This window comes from Podarcis cretensis (assembly GCF_951804945.1).
Source record: "Podarcis cretensis genome assembly, chromosome: 7".
NCBI lineage: Eukaryota > Metazoa > Chordata > Lepidosauria > Squamata > Lacertidae > Podarcis > Podarcis cretensis.
The window spans coordinates 89,185,039-89,204,049 of NC_137176.1; the positions used below are offsets into that span (position 1 = coordinate 89,185,039).

The window sequence follows — 19,011 nt, forward strand, 5'->3', positions numbered from 1 at the left end:
CCGGTACCTGATTGTGGCCTAATTCTGCCTCGTCTAGGTACCTCATCTTGTCCCAAGAGCCTGGTGAGTTCACCTTAGGGATGGTTCTCCTTATTGAAGGTGGTGTAGTGTACTCTTCGGTGTGCTGGGCTTCCTTGATTGAAGGTAGATTAATCTTAGCCACTGTCCGAAGGTAACGTGGCCGACAGGCCGCCGGGTTTTGTTCATGTATAGGGTTCAAATTAAAGGAAGTCTGGTCCTTTTTATGGGCGTCAACATTGATTTCCTTATTTATACCTCTCCCAGCCAGCTTAATTCTTAGCATATCTAATCTTTCTAATATTTCATTTTGTATTAGAGATAGAAATTGGCAAAATTGCCTGATTAAGGTATTTTCTTCCACGGAAAAGAGGTCCTCATCTTCGTTCGCTTGAAATTGCAGGTCTTGCAGGTGAGCATCTTTCCTTTTTGGTTTTTGAGACTCTTGTTTCTGGAGACCAGGCCGGGTTTTGGGGGATTGTTTCTCCTTACTAGGATTAGCATGCTTAGCTTCCAGAAGAGGATTCGGAGGTGCCTTGTTTTCAAAAAATCTGAAAATTTTTATCTGGGCCTTTAAGAATATATATCTTGATCTGTAAATAAACTTGGCCAGGTTCTGGTCTCTAAATGTGATCATTGCTCTCATAAAACAGCCATCTTGATGCAAATATGCAGAATTCATCATGCGAAAGGCTGGGCTGGATGAATCCCAAGCCAGAATTAAGATTGCCGGAAGAAATATCAACAACCTCAGATATGCAGATGACACAACCTTGATGGCAGAAAGTGAGGAGGAATTAAAGAACCTTTTAATGAGGGTGAAAGAGGAGAGCGCAAAATATGGTCTGAAGCTCAACATCAAAAAAATGAAGATGATGGCAACTGGGCCCATCACCTCCTGGCAAATAGAAGGGGAAGAAATGGAGGCAGTGAAAGATTTTACTTTCTTGGGCTCCCTGATTACTGCAGATGGCGACAGCAGTCACAAAATTAAAAGACGCCTGCTCCTTGGGAGAAAGGCGATGGCAAACCTAGACAGCATCTTAAAAAGCAGAGACATCACCTTGCCAACAAAGGTCCGTATAGTTAAAGCCATGGTTTTCCCGGTAGTGGTGTATGGAAGTGAGAGCTGGACCATAAAGAAGGCTGATCACCAAAGAATTGATGCTTTTGAACTATGGTGCTGGAGGAGACTCTTGAGAGTCCCATGGACTGCAAGAAGATCAAACACATCCATTCTTAAGTAAATTAGCCCTGAGTGCTCACTGGAAGGACAGATTGTGAAGCTGAGGCTCCAATACTTTGGCCACCTCATGAGAAGAGAAGACTCCCTGGAAAAGACCCTGATGTTGGGAAAGATGGAGGGCACAAGGAGAAGGGGACGACAAAGGACGAGATGGTTGGACAGTGTTCTCAAAGCTACCAGCATGAGTTTGACCAAACTGCGGGAGGCAGTGGAAGACAGAAGTGCCTGGCATGCTCTGGTCCATGCGGTCATGAAGAGTCAGACACGACCAAACGACTAAACAACAACAAGCACAGCATCAAAGTAACACTTCTTATTTGCAGAATGTGGGTAGATATGGGACAGGGATTTTCAGCAAATGTGAAAGACCAAAAAGGAGAAAGGCTTCTTTGCGTTCATGTACCATGGTCATATTATAAAGTAGTTGTGCTCTATGTTATAAATCAAGCTCTACTAAGAGTTGTTTTCTCTCCACCCCACCCCCATGTATTTTTTATCAGTTAAAAAATTAGGATGGATGGACTACGCAGAATTGGACAAAATGACAGGAAGGATTCGAAACCTGCAGGACCAGAGATTTATAGAAGATTGGAAGAAGTATATGAATTATTTGAAGAGCAACTGTAATCAACAAATTACGCTAGTAGGACTACAAGAAGTTTTGTAAGGAAGAATATATGAAGTATTGCAAAGAAGAGAAAGAAGAGAGATATTAGTTATGATATTTAAATGTAATAGTGAAAGTAAGAAATGTAAATTAAGTGAAAAAGATTGGAAAATTTTCAGATGTGATTGATGGAAGTCAAAAAATTGTATAAGATATAAAAGTATGTTTAATAATTGTTGAAAATGTTATGCTAAAAAACTAATAAAAAAATATAAAATTGGGGTGGAAGGAGCCAATGTTTATTCCCAAAGGGTGGCCCAGGGGGGTGGAGTCTGAGAACCACAGGCTTACAGTCTCTCTCTTAGTTAACTCCTGGTCATCCTGGGGACCTGAAGAAGCCTTTCCCAATCTGCTTTTACCCTCTCTTGAGCCATAAGACTCCAGCACTTTGACTTTCACTTTTACTCCTGATCCAACCATCCCATCCAACACATCTCTAGACGGATCATGACAACTGTAAGTAACTTGCAGCTTGGTAGCTCTTGTGTTGTGCAACCTGTTCTATCTGGGTCGTCTTCTTCTTTGGCGATCCCTCATAACCATGTCTTCCATGAACATAGCTTTAACAGTGAGTCTGTAAGTGACTGTGGAGGCCAATTCTGGATCCACACGTCCTTCCACAGTAGGTTTCCAGGTGGGAGTTGATCATGGTGAGGGTTTGCCAAACGTGCCTTCCTCTTAGCACCTCTTCTCCCTTTTGCCCTGAGTTCAAGTGTCTTCAAAGCCCATGACACCCTTGGTAAAGGCTGTTCTCCAATTGGAGCGCTCACAGGCCAGTGTTTCCCAGTTGTCGGTGCTTAGGTGGTGCTGTGGGTTAAAGCCTCAGCGCCTAGGACTTGCCGATCGAAAGGTCGGCGGTTCGAATCCCTGCGGCGGGGTGCGCTCCCGCTGCTCGGTCCCAGCGCCTGCCAACCTAGCGGTTCGAAAGCACCTCCGGGTGCAAATAGATAAATAGGGACCGCTTACCAGCGGGAAGGTAAACGGCGTTTCCGTGTGCGGCTCTGGCTCGCCAGATGCAGCTTTGTCACGTTGGCCACGTGACCCGGAAGTGTCTCCGGACAGCGCTGGCCCCTGGCCTCTTGAGTGAGATGGGCGCACAACCCCAGAGTCTGTCAAGACTGGCCCGTACGGGCAGGGGTACCTTTACCTTTACCTTTTATACTACATTTTTAAAGATTTGCCTTGAGAGAGTCTTTAAACCTCTCTTGTTGACCACCAGCATTTGCTTTCCATTTTTAAGTTTGGAATAGAGTAGTTGCTTTGGAAGACGATCATCAGGCATCCGCACAACATGACAAGTCCAAAGAAAGTGGATGTAGAAGAATCATTGCTTTGACACTGTGATCTTTGCTGATATTAGTTTGCCTGCCTTCCCAAGTGATGTGTAAAACATTTTCGGAGACACCGTTGATGAAATCTTTCGAGGAGTTGGAGATGGCATTTATAAGTGGTCCATGTTTCACAAGCATACAGCAAGGTTGGTAGTACAATAGCTTTGTAAACAAGCATTTTGGTTTCCCTGCGAATGTCCCAGTCCTCAACCACTCTGCACTTCAGTCAGGAGAAAGCTGCACTTGCAGACCTCAGGCTGCACTCGCAGAGCTCTGGGTGCATCCTACACAGCCTGAAGCTCAAGCCCAGGGATGTCGTTGGACTCCAACTCCTATAAGCTCCAGCCAACATGGTTCCTGGACAGGTGTGGTGGCCACTGGAGTCCATTAGAAGAAAACAGGTTTCCCACCTCTGCACTATCATAGCATCCCTCAGATGGCTTTGCAAACCCTTCTGGGGGAAGAAACATTGCGCTCTCTCTCTCTCTCTCTAAGCACATGAAACAAACAGTACACAACATAATGCATTCAGAAGGGATAGACTGCAAAGCTCTAAATCAACAGATGGTGTCTCATGATATCAGAAGCTTTATGAGAGAGAAGTTTTGGAGCACTATTCGGAAATTCCCCAAGAGGAACATCGAGGCTCAGCAGCCAGTACCCACTTGGGCCGTTTGTTCTGAGGGAGAAAGATTGCAGGTTTCACATCACAATTTGTAGGTTTAATTATTGCAGCAGCAGAGTGATGCAGGTGAAAGAGGGGAGAGGGGAAGATTGTACATCTGTTATATAAATTTAGTAGGAGGTTCCATAAGCTATTATGGAATGCCAAGACGGCAGACCACACTTCTTCCAAATGCCAGAATATTAACATTTCCTTCTTCTGCAAACCATACTTTCAAAATTCATTTATTTGCAAAAAAAATATGTTCTCTCCTAGCTGGTCTTGCTCCAATTATACTTTGTTTTGTTTTTGCCGTGCTGCCAATGTTGATGGTAATGACATAAGAGTACCAGGAACTATTCTCTCTCTCTCTTCATTTGACGTCCCATTGGACCCAATTTGCGCCACAGAAAACGTTTCTGGAAGTCTCCGGCCAATTTTCCTGCGTCTTGATAACAGACCACAAGAAGAAATCCTTCATTTTATTTCACCCGAGCTTCCGTTTGGTAACTTAATAATCCAATCACCTGCTGCACCATTTGGAGAAGAAGAAGAAATGCCCTTATAAATTTGAGATGGTGCTGCATTTTCAAAAGATGTTGTACACTTTAATTGTTGTGTTGAATTTGGTACAAATTAGGTAAAGGTAAAGGGACCCCTGACCATTAGGTCCAGTCGTGGCCGACTCTGGGGTTGCGGCGCTCATCTCGCTTTATTGGCCAAGGGAGCTGGCGTACAGCTTCCGGGTCATGTGGCCAGCATGACTAAGCCGCTTCTGGAGAACCAGAGCACCGCACAGAAAAGTCGTTTACCTTCCCGCTGGAGCGGTACCTATTTATCTGCTTGCACTTTGATGTGCTTTCAAACTGCTAGGTTGGTAGGACAGGGACCGAGCAATGGGAGCTCACCCCATCGCGGGGATTCGAACCGCCAACCTTCTGATCAGCAAGTCCTAGTTTCTGTCGTTTAACCCACAGTGCCACCCACGTCCCTTGGTACAAATTAGCCACTATCTAACAGGGACCTCTCTCCGACCTTGAGAGAGTCTTAAAACTTCTTTTGTTGACCACCAGCATTACGCTTCCCATTTTAAAGTTCAGAATAGAGTAGTTATGAGACAGCAGTGCTGGTCATCAGGAGGTCATTGCCATCATAGATTGGCTCCACTCCAGTAATCATTGTGCGGGACACTAAATATGCTATATCATAATGGTGGTTACCTGAGCTCAGTCACCCTGCATGCTAGCAGATAAATCCTACATGAGACGCCAGCAGAGACTAATTAGACTTCCATACCCGGGTAGACACAAACCATTCACAATTTAATATTAACTCCATTATCAGCTGCCAAACTTTGACTACAGTCCAGGAAAATCCCATTCATCCAGATGCCTTTGATTTGGGAAATGAAGCGATTCATCCAAATGTTGAGATACAAGAATCCTGACATGAAAATATTCCCTGCAATTGGTTCCCAGACCCAGAGTTCATGAATAGGACTCTGGACGACCTGGTAACAGAGTCTTTAAATACTAGCCCTACTAGGATGAACTACCGTGTTCTTTTGATGATCATCACCATCTTGATAGGGTGTCTGCTGGTTATAACTGCACAGTTTTGAGAGACATGTCCTATATCTGCACAGACTAGCCAGAACACCCTCAAGATTGAAATCAGATTTTCCACCCCAAAGAGGCATCCATTCAGGAACTCTGAAGGTTCCCTGGAATATGACGAATGTGAGAAATAAGCTGAACACACAAGGGCTATGAGTTGGGGGAGAATGCTCAAGACTGAGTCTTGCAACCAAAATATTTATACAGATGCATAGTCTGGAGCAGAATGATATTTTGAATGATATTCTTCCGTTTTTGCATGGGGATCATGTTCTCTTCTGTTTAGTTTCCGTTCCTTAATTATATTGGTAGATTGGTATTGTTTCATAGCGTGTTGCTTAGTTTGTGCTGTTAAATTAGGTTAACTTAACAAAGGTTGCACAGATTGATTTTTTTTTGTACGTATGAATATAATTGTTTCTAATATGTTCTGAATTGTTATATATTGCTCATTTGATATACTGTGGGCCGTTTGAGCACAATTTTGTAGAAAAATGGCAAGCGTGTAAACAGATGAAGACGATGGTGCTGATGATCTGTCCCTAAATTTCATGCTTTCCACACACACTCCATCTCCATATTTTAAATATTTTCCCCACAAGGGTCCCTTGATCTAAGCCACATGGACCTGGCTCCTTTTCCAGGGGTGGAATGGAGGATGACATTAATTGTTTTGCTCTCTTCCCATTGATAAAGCCATTGCTCTTCCCTTTTTAAGACCCCCAAAAGCTGTCTGCTCACAGAAGACATTGTTACACATGTCCAGAATAGAAACCTGGAGTGGTTGCTTAAAACATTGTTGATTGATTTATCTTACACACACACACAACTTACAATGTAAAGCATGATCTAGTGTATGGATCTGGTCTGGATGTAATTGTGCCATAAAACATCTACCAAACTGGTGCAGCATAGTAGCAGTTGAACCCTAAATATCCTTACTAGGGCTGAGCAGTTACTGCCTTGGCATCTTAAGATATCATAGTGTAGAACTTTGAACTTGCAAGCATTTCCTAAAGAGGAAAACAGAAACTTCGAAAGGATTTGGGAAATGTCATGCAGTCCCAATCCGGCTGCCTATTAGAATTAAAAACAAACAAAAAACTAGGAGAGCTAAACATGGATGCCCCAATTTCCTGTTACTTCTGTCATTTTTCAATGTTTGATGCTTCCGTCTTCCATTTCAAATGAACTGCTTGGCCTGTATCCAATATTAAAGATATTCAAAGCAGATCCATTAAAAGCGATGGATATGACTTACAGGTCCATTCATTTCAATGGATCTACTCAAGGTAGAACTTAGTTGGCTATAACTCAACAGGCTTTCTCTCTCTCTGTTTAGATACAATTAAATGTACAGGTTCTGCTGTTCAAGTCTCTACACTCCAAAGTATTATTTAAATTTAGTTACTTTTTAACATGAATGCTGTTGTGCAAAAATGGTACGCAGATACAGAAATAAAACCAGGAATCTTGGAAACTGCTCATTATTAGGAGAGCATGACTTAAAACAAGGAACCTTAGGGGGGGATCACTGGGAAGCCTCCTTCCTTAAAAATGGGGGGAAAATATGCTTCAAAAATATGGATGAGTGCAGTCTAGTGCACATTAACTTGTGAGTAAATCCCAATTAACAGGACTTACTTCTGCGTAAGGCATACATAGGATTCAAAACAAAAAGTAATGGGATAGTTCAAAGAGACCCTATTGGTCCTTCTTTGGGTACATTCATAGAAACAGAGATTTAGCATCTAGTTGTGCTGCCTCTTCCTTTCCTATGCATAAGAAATTCACAGGATCTGAAATGCACTGGATCAATAAAGATCTCTTTTGACTACAACCCCTTTGCTTTCCCCTTCCAGCTCCTTTATGGAGTTTCCATTTTTCATGGGTTTTGCAGCCATAGGATTGTGCTGTCACCCTCCACAACTTTGTCAGAAACCATTTCAAAGGCCACTTACCCTTGAAGAACCTCTGATGACCTCAGACAGCTGTCGGATGGCATTTGTGCATGTTGTGATGGTTTTGTTGGTCTCTTGTTGCATCATGTGCCTTGAAAGAAAGAAAGAAAGAAAGAAAGAAAGAAAGAAAGAAAGAAAGAAAGAGGTCAATGACTTTGCAGCAATAATAATAATAATAATCAAAAGTTCTTTCAAAAGCCATCCCTGGAAACATAAGTGTCAACCTTTGTCAGTGCTCTACTTTCACATCGAGGTTGGGTGCACCAATTAATGCCAATTAATGCTCCTGAGCTGTAGGGCTTGACTTTGAAAATTCTGGCGAACCAGAGCAGCACAAGGAAACGCTGTTTACCTTCCCGCTGGAGCGGTACTTATTTATCTACTTGCACTTTGACGTGATTTCGAACTGCTAGGTTGGCAGGAGCTAGGACCGAGCAATGGGAGCTCACCCCGTCGCGAGGATTCAAACCGCCGACCTTCTGATTGGCAAGTCCTAGGTTCTGTGGTTTAACCCACAGCGCCACGCAGTAGTAGCATACATAAATAACCTTTTGGCACCTGGGAATTTCAGTCTGAATGATCAGACTGTTGGGGATAATACAAATGTACTCTTGTATTTTAGACCAGAATGATGAATTCATGATTCCTGTAGTGCAGATTGAACGATAACAGCCAGCCAGCTTGTAGCTGTTAAATTTCACAACTGGAAGGTGATGGGCAAGGGGAACTGGACTCAAAGGAAACACACGGAGCAGATCCCCTACTCCTTATAATCCTTAAACTGTGAAAAGAGATGTTCCTCTTACACCTTAAAGCGCAGAAAGTAAGCAGACATTTCTCCTTAAAGGACACTCGATACAGGGCACAGTTACACAAAGTATACCCACCATAGCCTCATACCAGTCCTCTAGCACCATCAATCCCTGACCATTGGCCATGCTGGTTGGCGGGAATGCCATAGGTTCCACAGCCCCTGATTTAAGTTGCCATTACTACCCTGCAGGTGGGATTGACCTCAAAGTTGAATTGCACTGGAAAAACACAGTTGTGTTTCTTTCCAGAGATCACTTTGTTCATGTTCCATCATAGCTTAATTTCACCTCGCACACCATATGTGGTTCAATGGAATCCGGAACCTTCAGATTCCAGTATAGTGCAAAGATGCTCCCTTTTCCAACAAACCTATCTGTGTTGGTGCTGACCTTTAAAGCCCTAAATGGCCTCGGTCCAGTATATCTGAAGGAGCATCTCCACCCCCATTGTTCTACCCGGACACTGAGGTCCAGCGTTGAGGGCCTTCGGGCGGTTCCCTCGCTGCGAGAAGCCAAGTTACTGGGAACCAAGCAGAGGGCCTTCTCGCTAGTGGCGAGTCCCTGTGGAACGCCCTCCCACCAGATCTCAAAGAGAACAACAACTACCAGACTTTTAGAAGACATATGAAGGCAGCCCTGTTTAGGGAAGCTTTTAATGTTTGATGCATTACTGTGTTTTAATATTTTGTTGGAAGCCGCCCAGAGTGGCTGGGGAAGCCCAGCCAGATGGGCAGGGTATAGATAATAAATTATTATTATATTATTATCTGACTTCAATAATATTTGGTCATTTTTGTCATCTGTACCTCAACCCAGTTCTTAGCATCCAAGAAGAAGAAGAAGAAGAAGAAGAAGAAGAAGAGGAGGAGGAGGAGGAGGAGGAGGAGGAGGAGTTTGGATTTGATATCCCGCCTTTCACTCCCTTTAAGGAGTCTCAAAGCGGCTAACATTCTCCTTTCCCTTCCTCCCCCACAACAAACACTCTGTGAGGTGAGTGGGGCTGAGAGACTTCAAAGAAGTGCGACTGGCCCAAGGTCACCCAGCAGCTGCATGTGGAGGAGTGGAGACGCGAACCCTGTTCCCCAGATTACGAGACTACCGCTCTTAACCACTACACCACACTGGCTCTCCCCCTCTGGGAGAGAAGGTCCTTCTCTCCCCCTCTCCAGTTATAGCTAATAGCCAACCTCTCAGCAACATGGAGAAGACTCACCAACTCCGTATCTGCTAGCAGGACCAATGATGCTCTCATATGACAAAACAGTATAGCTTACATATGAATCATCCTAGATCCTTTGATGTGCATCAGAGGCCCTTCTCTGTGTGTCCCACCCAAGGGAAGGGTAGAGGCCTTTTCAGAGGTCTCCCTCTCCCCAGTCTATGGGATGCTATTCCCAGAGAGACACGCTGGGATACTGTACATCTCAGTCAGTTTTTTTGCCTACAGACTTTTCTTGCCTTCACAGACCTAATGGTGGTGCTCATCTCTCAGTCGGTGTAGGGAGGACTTGGTGCCTATTAAAATGTATTGCTGGGTGAACTTTTTTTATTTATCTTGTATTGTCAAGTGCTTCCATTTTTCTGTGGTTTTAAATCGTTTGCGTGTGTTGTCGTGTTTTCACCGTCGCGGCAAACAGAGATCTGACAAATGAAAGCAACCTCCCTGGGATCTTTGAGTGAAAGGTTGTGCAAAAATTAATTAATTAATTAAGAAACTAATAAATCATGATAACAGGTTCCATAGTAAAAAGAGAACCAGTCATTCACCCTCTTTGATCAAGGGCAACTTCCAGGATCCCATTAGCTTATTATGAGCACATCCAACAAATATGAATTGTATCTGCTCATATTGAGTCAAAGCACCAAGAACCAAATAATACCCATAGTTCAAAGCAAAGCAGATTTTCCCCAATAGAATGCCTTGTAAGAAACTAAAAATAACGATAACCATCTGAAGGAGCGTCTCCACCCCCATTGTTCAGCCTGGACACTGAGGTCCAGCTCCGAGGGTCTTCTGGCGGTTCCCTCACTGTGAGAAGCGAAGCTACAGGGAACCAGGCAGAGGGCCTTCTCGGTAGTGGCCCCTGCCCTGTGGAATGCCATGTCAGATGTCAAGGAAATAAACAACTATCTGACTTTTAGAAGACATCCGAAGGCAGCCTTGTATTGTGAAGTTGATAATGTTTGATGTTTTACTATGTTTTATATATTCTGTAAGCCACCCAGAGTGGCTGGGGAAACCCAGCCAGATGGGCAGAATATAAATAATAAAATTATTATTATTATCATCACCATCACCGTTGTGGGTCAGACAAGATGTTACAAGGAATTGCATTATTATTTTTCCCATTAAAAAGAAGAACACAATAAGGCAGCAACCCTTGAATCTGATAAGAATAAGGGTCGCTCTTCCAAAAACTGCCCTCTCCTGCAAGCCAATTTTTCATCTGTGGTGGGAATCGTAGAAAGTGCCCCTTGAGACCTCTGCTTTAGCCTGAACTAATGTGCATTCTATGGTTACATGACTGGCAGCTTCACCTCTGTGGCAAATCTATGCAGCGTGCAAGAAAGGGCTCCCGAGAGCTCCAAAGCAGCAAGCACAGGTAGAACAGATGCCTGTGATTAAAAGAAAAAACACGCTGCAATTTTATGCACAGTACCCAGCAATCCTATAAACGAGAACTTAGTGTACCATGAAGATAACATCTCTTCAGCCACAGAGCAGTACTTCAGATACATATTACTGAGATATATATATATATATATATATATATTAGAAAGAAGAGGCTATTTTTGTCACTGCTCGGCAGCCGAAGAAGAGTCAAAGAACAAAAATACACAGTGGGCCAGGACTAAAGGATGCTCTTTAGATTGAAACAACAACCAAAAAACATTGGCAGAATAGACACCATTAAGCTGCCACATGGTGCCTTTCTCATCCATGTTTTCAGTGTTTATAGCACTTACTGTTCTGAACATGAATCCAATTGATCACATGCATACACACATAACCAGTTGCCTGATATGACTCTCTAGGGAATATTTTTTTTGGCCATCCTTCTACTTACTCGTTTCTCTGTGTTTTATATCCCACTTTGCCTCTACGGAGCTCAAGGTGGGATACATGTTTTCTCCCCTCTTCGACATCGTGCAATCTTTTAGCCACGGGATGTTTAAAGACACCAACACATAATTATTTCTAATCCTTCTAACCTCCTTTGGGGTAGGTTTGCAGGTATGGCAGAAGGAGATAGGATCTGCCCATGCAATGCCCACCTGGTGGAAACTCTAGCTCACGTGGCCCTTAAATGTAAAATGTATGATGATCTCCACCAACAATTTCTAGACCATCTATGTATTCCAGCATGGAAACCAGAGACAGAAGTTATACGCTTCTTATTACAGGGAAGAGACCAGGAGCTCACCAAGACAGTAGCTAAGTTCCTCTATTTGATTTGCTGTCGCCGAAGTATGCTACAGGATCCTGCCCTTGCTGGAGACCCACAGATTGCTTGCCACTTCTTCCCTTTGGCAAATGACTGTACTGTTGAAATGGTGACAAGATCACACTGGCCTATTTATTCTGAATGTTTCTATGTGATGCCAATAAAGGTTTGATGATGATAATGATAATTATTTCAACTTGCTAAGGGTTGCAGCCAACTCAGCTGCATTCCGAGTAAAGCCGTTGACATTAAATGGACCTGCCACTTCTGTGCATTTCAGTGGGTCTACTCTGAGTAGACTTCGCTCAACTATCTGCTTATTTTGTATGCATTTGTTGCTGATTCACTTCTTTTAAATCCTATATTTTTGGCAAATTGCTTCTTATTAAAAGTGGCATATAAATGTTTTAAACGGAACATGGAATTTGCTGCAAAGGGAATCACGCTCAAACACATTCCGTTCCTTGTTCTGCCAGCTTGCAGTGGAATCTGGTAAAAAAAACCCAAAACGCAGCTCTTTCCTCCGTCTGCATTTGTTGCACAGCGTGTCTGTATAGATATATAGATTAAGCATCTCCCTCGCTGTACCGTAGGGTGACATTCCTCAGAATCCAATTCTTTCCGCCTGAGACGTCCCTTTAATTAACTTCTTACTGTCCCGTGGGGAGAAGGATACAGCAGAAGGCTAATAATAAAAATAATACTGACATATCTTATTACTCTTCCATATTAAAATAAAATAAAATGCTGTGGGAGGTGAAATTCCAAAGCTTTTATTTTTTAATGAAGATCTTAATGGCACCGAATGTAAATTAAAGCTAATTACAACCTGATTTATGAATGAGTCTCCAAGAGTGAAGCCTCACAAAGTTAATTATGCTGACAGTGCAGCAAAGGCAAGAGACATTGAGTTTCGAGACGGCTGAGAATGGCCATTGGGTGGAGTAAAGAAGGAGTGGGGAAACTGTGGTCATGGAGATGTTGTTGAGCTACAACTCTGTCATTCCAAGATAGCATGGTCAAGGATATGCTGTAGTCAGGCAACATCCAGACAGTCAGAGTTTCCCCATGGAAGAGAACATAGCTTGCCTTCAGAAGGTCCCATGCCCGTTCCCCAGTGTGATGGCCTGGGACTCGGGCACCGACTCAGAACCAGAGGAGTCTCAGTCTGCACTGGATCCTTTGCCTCAGGCATCATCTGAACCAAGTCTGGGGCCTGATCCTGAAGAGTCCCAGTCTGCACAGGTTCCCCTGCAACAAACATCAGCTGGGCCGAGTCAGGGGCCTGAGCCTGCCCTGGCTCCAGATGTGGGGATCACCTCGTTGCCTCCAGCTGGGCCATCACTTACAGCTGCTCCACTACTGGTTGGGTCAGGGGAGGCTGAGGCGGCCTCTGGGTCTAGTGACCCACCGACGTCTCCTGAGCTGCAGAGACTAAGGTCTGAGGATCAGGATTGGCCGGTACCCCGGCAAAGATAAAAGGCTGATGGACCCTGCCACAGGTTGCGGGAGCAATATTGCTGTATGCCAGATCCTGCACCGGTCCTTGCCTGGTTTCCTGCCTCGTGTCCTTGGCCCTGTCAGACTGACTCCTAGCAGAACCTATGGATTCTAGACCGGACCTGGACCACGGTTCTTGGATTACGCTGGGTGGGCCCAGCACACCCAGAATCTTCAGGTAGGGCTGCAGAGGGCCCTGCCCAAACCCCTGGACAACTACTGCCAGTCAATGTCAAAAATAGCAAGCTAGGTGGGCAGATGAGGGCTACAAGCCGTCAGCATGTGACAGCAGCCACATCTTCAGAACTGCTCCAGCTGGCCGGCTAAAACAGGTGAGAATAGCCAAATAATAATAATAAATTATTTATTTGTACCCCGCCCTCCCGGGCCAGAGCTGGGCTCAAAGCGGCTAACATCATATAAATCAAACAGTATACATAAAAACAGGCATCAATGAATGAAAATGTATATTAAAATTAATCTGTTGTTGTTTAGTCGTTTAGTCGTGTCCGACTCTTCGTGACCCCATGGACCAGAGCACGCCAGGCACTCCTGTCTTCCACTGCCTCCCGCAGTTTGGTCACACTCATGTTGGTAGCTTCGAGAACACTGTCCAACCATCTCATCCTCTGTTGTCCCCTTCTCCTTGTGCCCTCAATCTTTCCCAACATCAGAGTCTTTTCCAGGGAGTCTTCTCTTCTCATGAGGTGGCCAAAGTATTGGAGCCTCAGCTTCAGGATCTGTCCTTCCAGTGAGCACTCAAGGCTGATTTCCTTAAGAATGGATACGTTTGATCTTCTTGCAGTCCATGGGTCTCTCAAGAGTCTCCTCCAGCACCAGAATTCAAAAGCATCAATTCTTCAGCGATCAGCCTTCTTTATGGTCCAGCTCTCACTTCCATACATCAATATTGGGAAAACCATGCCTTTAACTATATGGACCTTTGTTGGTAAGGTGATGTCTCTGCTTTTTAAGATTGCCATACTCCTTTCCCAATTTTGAACCAATCAGTTGTTCCATATCAAGTTCTAACTGTAGCTTCTTGTCCCACACAGAGATTTCTCAGGAGACAGATGAGGTGACCAGGCACTCCCATTTCTTTAAGAACTTGCCATAGTTTGCTATGGTCGACACAGTCAAAGGCTTTTGCATAGTCAATGAAGCAGAAGTAGATGCCTTTCTGGAACTTTCTAGCTTTCTCCATAATCCAGTGCATGTTTGCAATTTGGTCTCTGGTTCCTCTGCCCCTTCAAAATCCAGCTTGCACTTCTGGGAGTTCTTGGTCCACTTACTGCTTAAGCCTTCCTTGTAGAATTTTAAGCATAACCTTGCTAGCGTGTGAAATGAGTGCAATTGTGCGGTAGTTGGAACATTCTTTGGCACTTCCCTTCTTTGGGATTGGGATGTAGACTGATCTTCTCCAATCCTCTGGCCACAATCCTCTCCAATCCTCTGGCCATAATATTCTATTATGTAGAATAGCCTCATCCAAATTCTCCATATTCTCTTGCTCCTATCGTCCCTGATCACTGACCATGCTGCCTAGGGCTGATGGGAGCTGGAATTCTAAGGTATTTGGAGTGTATGTGTTGGCTACCCCATCATAGGCTCTACATCAGCTGTGCATATGCAAAATGGGTGCACAAAATGTGTACAAGGAGCAAAATGTACACAACACTAGAGGGCAGAGTGGAATGGAGCAGACCTACGATTGTCAGAGAGTCCAACATGGGATGTAATTTTCTGCTCAGTCCATCCCTATGAAGTGTATGCCTCATATTTAATTTGAATTTGTATCTTCCTTCATCTCACTCTTCCTCTCTTCCCCCAAGCTGATCTTCCCTTTCTTCAGTTTTTAGTTGACATTGATATAAGATATTTTAGGAACTCAATTATTGTTTGCGTATTTGAGAATTCGCCCCTTTTTTTTGTCTCTTTAGTTTTGAACCAATTTCATTTTAATTGGTATCCTTTTTTATAGTTTTTAATACTGTAGATCTTGAAAAAGCAGTTCGATAAAATTCATATTAAGGGAGAGAGATAGAGATTGCTTTGAGGGGGAAGAAGTGCCAAATATCAAATAAAGTGGAATTATTTCAGAAAGCAGCTATTAAATTAGAATGTAGCTGAAACTGATAACGCCACATTTCTAGGCATACTTACCCAGATACAAGTTCAACTGAGTTTGATCGGAATCACTACTAGAAATGGAGGGGGAATTCAATTCAGTTCGCATTAAAATGTAAACCAACAGAATTTGCACTTTCTGGACAATGTGAGAAACGAAATGCAGCCATCCTTGAAATCTCTCCCCACTTACGTAGCTTTGGGGAGGCAGTGTGAGGGCTCTGGTAGCTTCCCAGAGCCCTTGCACTGCCTTCCCCAAACCCAGTAAGCGTGGCAGTGCCTTCCTTATCAGTCTCTGGGAAGGTGTGAGAAGCTGGTAAGGAAGGCACTTCATCGCTTGGCAAGGTCTAGGAGTGTCCCAGGAGAGGACCTTCCCAGATGTCGCTTTGTGGTGGTGGGGAAACATTTCCAGGGATTCCTGACCTTGTGTGATTTTGCCTTTGTGTGTGGACCCCCGGAACCGAGCCCTCAAGTAAGTGGTGGGCCCATTGCAATTAATTTAGGAGTTTTAATATCTTGCCCTTCCTCCAAATCAGAGCACAGGGCAGCTGACAATAAAAAAATCACACATCAATTACAAAAAATAAAATCATACATCCATCAAAAAATAAACACACACCAAGTTGACACTAAGTTAAACTCCAACCAGCCCCAACATCATCAGGAACAATGGTCCCTCTGGTTCAGTCTTGTTCTCCCGAATCCCCCAACATTTGCCCAATGAAAATAGAGATGTCCCCTCCCACATTTCTCGAATGAAAATAGGGACATCCTATTCCATACTCTCCAACGCTTCTCCGATGAAAATAGAGATATCCTAAGGAAAAGTGGAATACTCCAGGATCAAATCAGAAACTAGGACAGCTTCTGGAAATCCAGGACTGTTAAAAGCAGGGGAGGCAGCATATATTGGAGGCCAGTTAAGTCAGATAATGTGTTCCAAACATAGCTGCTCCACATACATTCCCTGGCACAATGGCTCCTGGGAAAGCAGACTCAGCGTAACTTGTTTATCAAAAAGAGGAGAAAATAAATAAGAAAGCTTCAAGTTTTACACTTGCTTGAGAAATTCTCTGGTTAAGAGGGAGGTCTAGGTAACATTAAAGCGGGTTTGCAATTAGCTCTTGAAATACAACCCTATTATCATCCCTCTTTGGTTTTAATGTATCTGTGAGAGTTTTTTTGTTTGTTGAGGTTGCCTTGGGCAAGATAAAATGACTAACAAATTTAATAAATAGCAATAGTAACCTAACTGAAGCAAAATATTGGAGAAATAAAATATTTAAGTCATTGACAGGCCAAAATGCCAGAGATATATCTGTTCTTCATTACCTTTATTGCACATTGACCTGGCCACATTTTTTAATGGCAAGTTGACCATAAATAACAACTGATCCATCCAGTGTTATTTTTTTTTAGAAAAGGAGGTGTTGGAACTTACCATGAACACCTCCCTTGTTCTTTTATAATGGCAATGGTGCCCACCTGAGAGGTGATGGAACTGAGTTCTGGAAAGTTCCAGCTGGAAAAAAAGCCCTGAATCCATCCATTCACCAATCAATGACTTTCTAAATCATGGGAACATTATTTCCTGCTCGAAACATCAACAGACATACAGCTTATTTTGTCAGGAGGTGTATGCAGACTCTGTACATCACTACCACCAGACACAAACAAAAGAAACACTTTTCAAAAGGCATTGCTCTGCTTGAACTCTGATAAAGACCCACAGATTCCATTTGAATAAGTGAGATTAATAGAGTAGTCTATCAGAGAGTGGTTTCCTTGGCCCTCGCGGAGAACAAACAGCTATAAGCAGGCGGAGCTGCATTTTACAGCCACCTCAATTTGTCCTCTAGATTTCCCCTTCTGTTTATATATGAAAAGACAGATTAAAGTATCCTTCATTTTACAGCCGAGGGGCATTTATTGCCAAAATAAACACAGTGGAAACACAAGCGAGAGAACCCACCTGCCGTACAGTCTTGGGAATAGAAAGCAAACTACATCCCCATGTCTCAAATTACACCCAGAATGATGCTTAAAACATGTTGTTGGTTTTAAGCGAAGGGGATAATTTCCCGCCGTGCGGCATCCAGACAATAAACTAAAATAAAATACAGGGTGGGAAATTGGTCCTGAGCTTGCTTGCCTTCCCCCTTGGTGCTTTGATCCTTCGATTTTACAGGAATGGAAGGGCAAAGTCCACTTTGTCCTAGGATCCACTGCCGAGTTGGGCAACTAAGTTTGCACAGGGGCCATGCTGAATATTCAGCATGGAACAAGGGCTAATGGCAAATGAGAGGATTTGATGGACTTTATTGGACTCTGTGGCTATCACACAGGGTCCCCAGACATTTAACTGTCTATTGATCCCTGTGCCACCACTGTGCTCGCTTCCCCACTGCCACCAACCAGTTACTCTCTGGTAAAACACTGAGTCCAGACAGTTGTTAAAAGTGAACCAAAAAACCCCCAAGTTTATTTTACAAACATTAACAAGTTTATGGTTTCTCCGATAATATTCCTGTCAGTTCCTTAACTTTAGCTTCTTTACCGGCCTATACCTTCCTAATACCTTCTGACTGATTACAGCGGTATCTCTGGATGCAAACAGGATCCATTCCAGAGCCCCATTCGCATCCTGAAGCGAACACAACCTGCGTCTGCAGGTTACGATTTGCCACTTCCACTCATGTGCGCAACGTCATTTTGAGCATCTGCGCATGCGCGGGTCACGGAGTGCATCCCAAAAATATTCATCCCGAAGCTACTTCAACCCAAGGTATGACTGTATCTCAACTGTTTGACTGACTCCTCTTAACAAATTCTCTCCCTCTCTCACACCAGACTAGCCCAACCCACAGACTTATCTTCTCTGTCTCTTCTCAACCATCCTAACTCTAACTCTCCCCTCTTAAAAACCCCCCTCTGTGCTTAAACCTTATACACAGTTAACTCTGCCCCCTGGATTTCCATTGGTTAGTCATTTTACAATTAGTTAACCCTTTCCCTATGAACCCAGTATGATGTCACACACATAGGAGGGCAAACGCCACAGACTCCAACTCCCATAATCTCAGTTGGGTCTCATGGGAGCTGGAGTTCAAAAATGACCAAAGGTCTAAAGTTTCAACACCCATTTCATTTGCCTGAGGTCTCATCCAGGCCAGGTTTCCTCCCCCCCCCCCTGCATTTCTATGTCTGGCCTTTAAAGCTCTGTGTGTAAGCATAGGTTTATTTTTGTTTTTTGTCCTGGCACGTTCCCCAGGAAAACCGGTGTTTTACTGCTGGATCAAACCAAATGCCAGTTGGGTTTTTGGCAGACTGCTGTTTGCTCTGATTCAGTGGTAAAACCCAGGTATTCCCAGGGAAAGTGCTGGAACAAAAAAGAAGGAAAACCTCTCAGGCACAATGCTTTAAAGCAGGGTTTGCCAAACTTGGGTCACCAGCTGTTTTTGGAACTCCCATCATCCCTAGTTAGGAAGACCAGTGATCAGTGATGATGAGAATTGTAGTCTTAAAAAAGCAGCTAAAGTCCCAAGTTTGGAAAACACTGCTTTCATGAATGTGTTCCTTGAAAGCATAATGCAAAAGGATGTCTGTATGAGTTCTGTGTTTCA

The 19,011-nt window shown here is 43.7% G+C and overlaps 1 protein-coding gene across 1 annotated transcript in view; it reads right to left on the reverse strand.

Moving 5' to 3' along the window:
- TSNARE1 (t-SNARE domain containing 1) overlaps positions 1-19,011 on the reverse strand; it is a 394,489-nt gene that overhangs the window by 195,086 nt on the left and 180,392 nt on the right. The window contains exon 5 of the mRNA XM_079984518.1: positions 7,504-7,594. Coding sequence (XP_079840644.1) covers positions 7,504-7,594 — 91 coding nt within the window. The remainder of the gene's footprint in view (positions 1-7,503; positions 7,595-19,011) is intronic.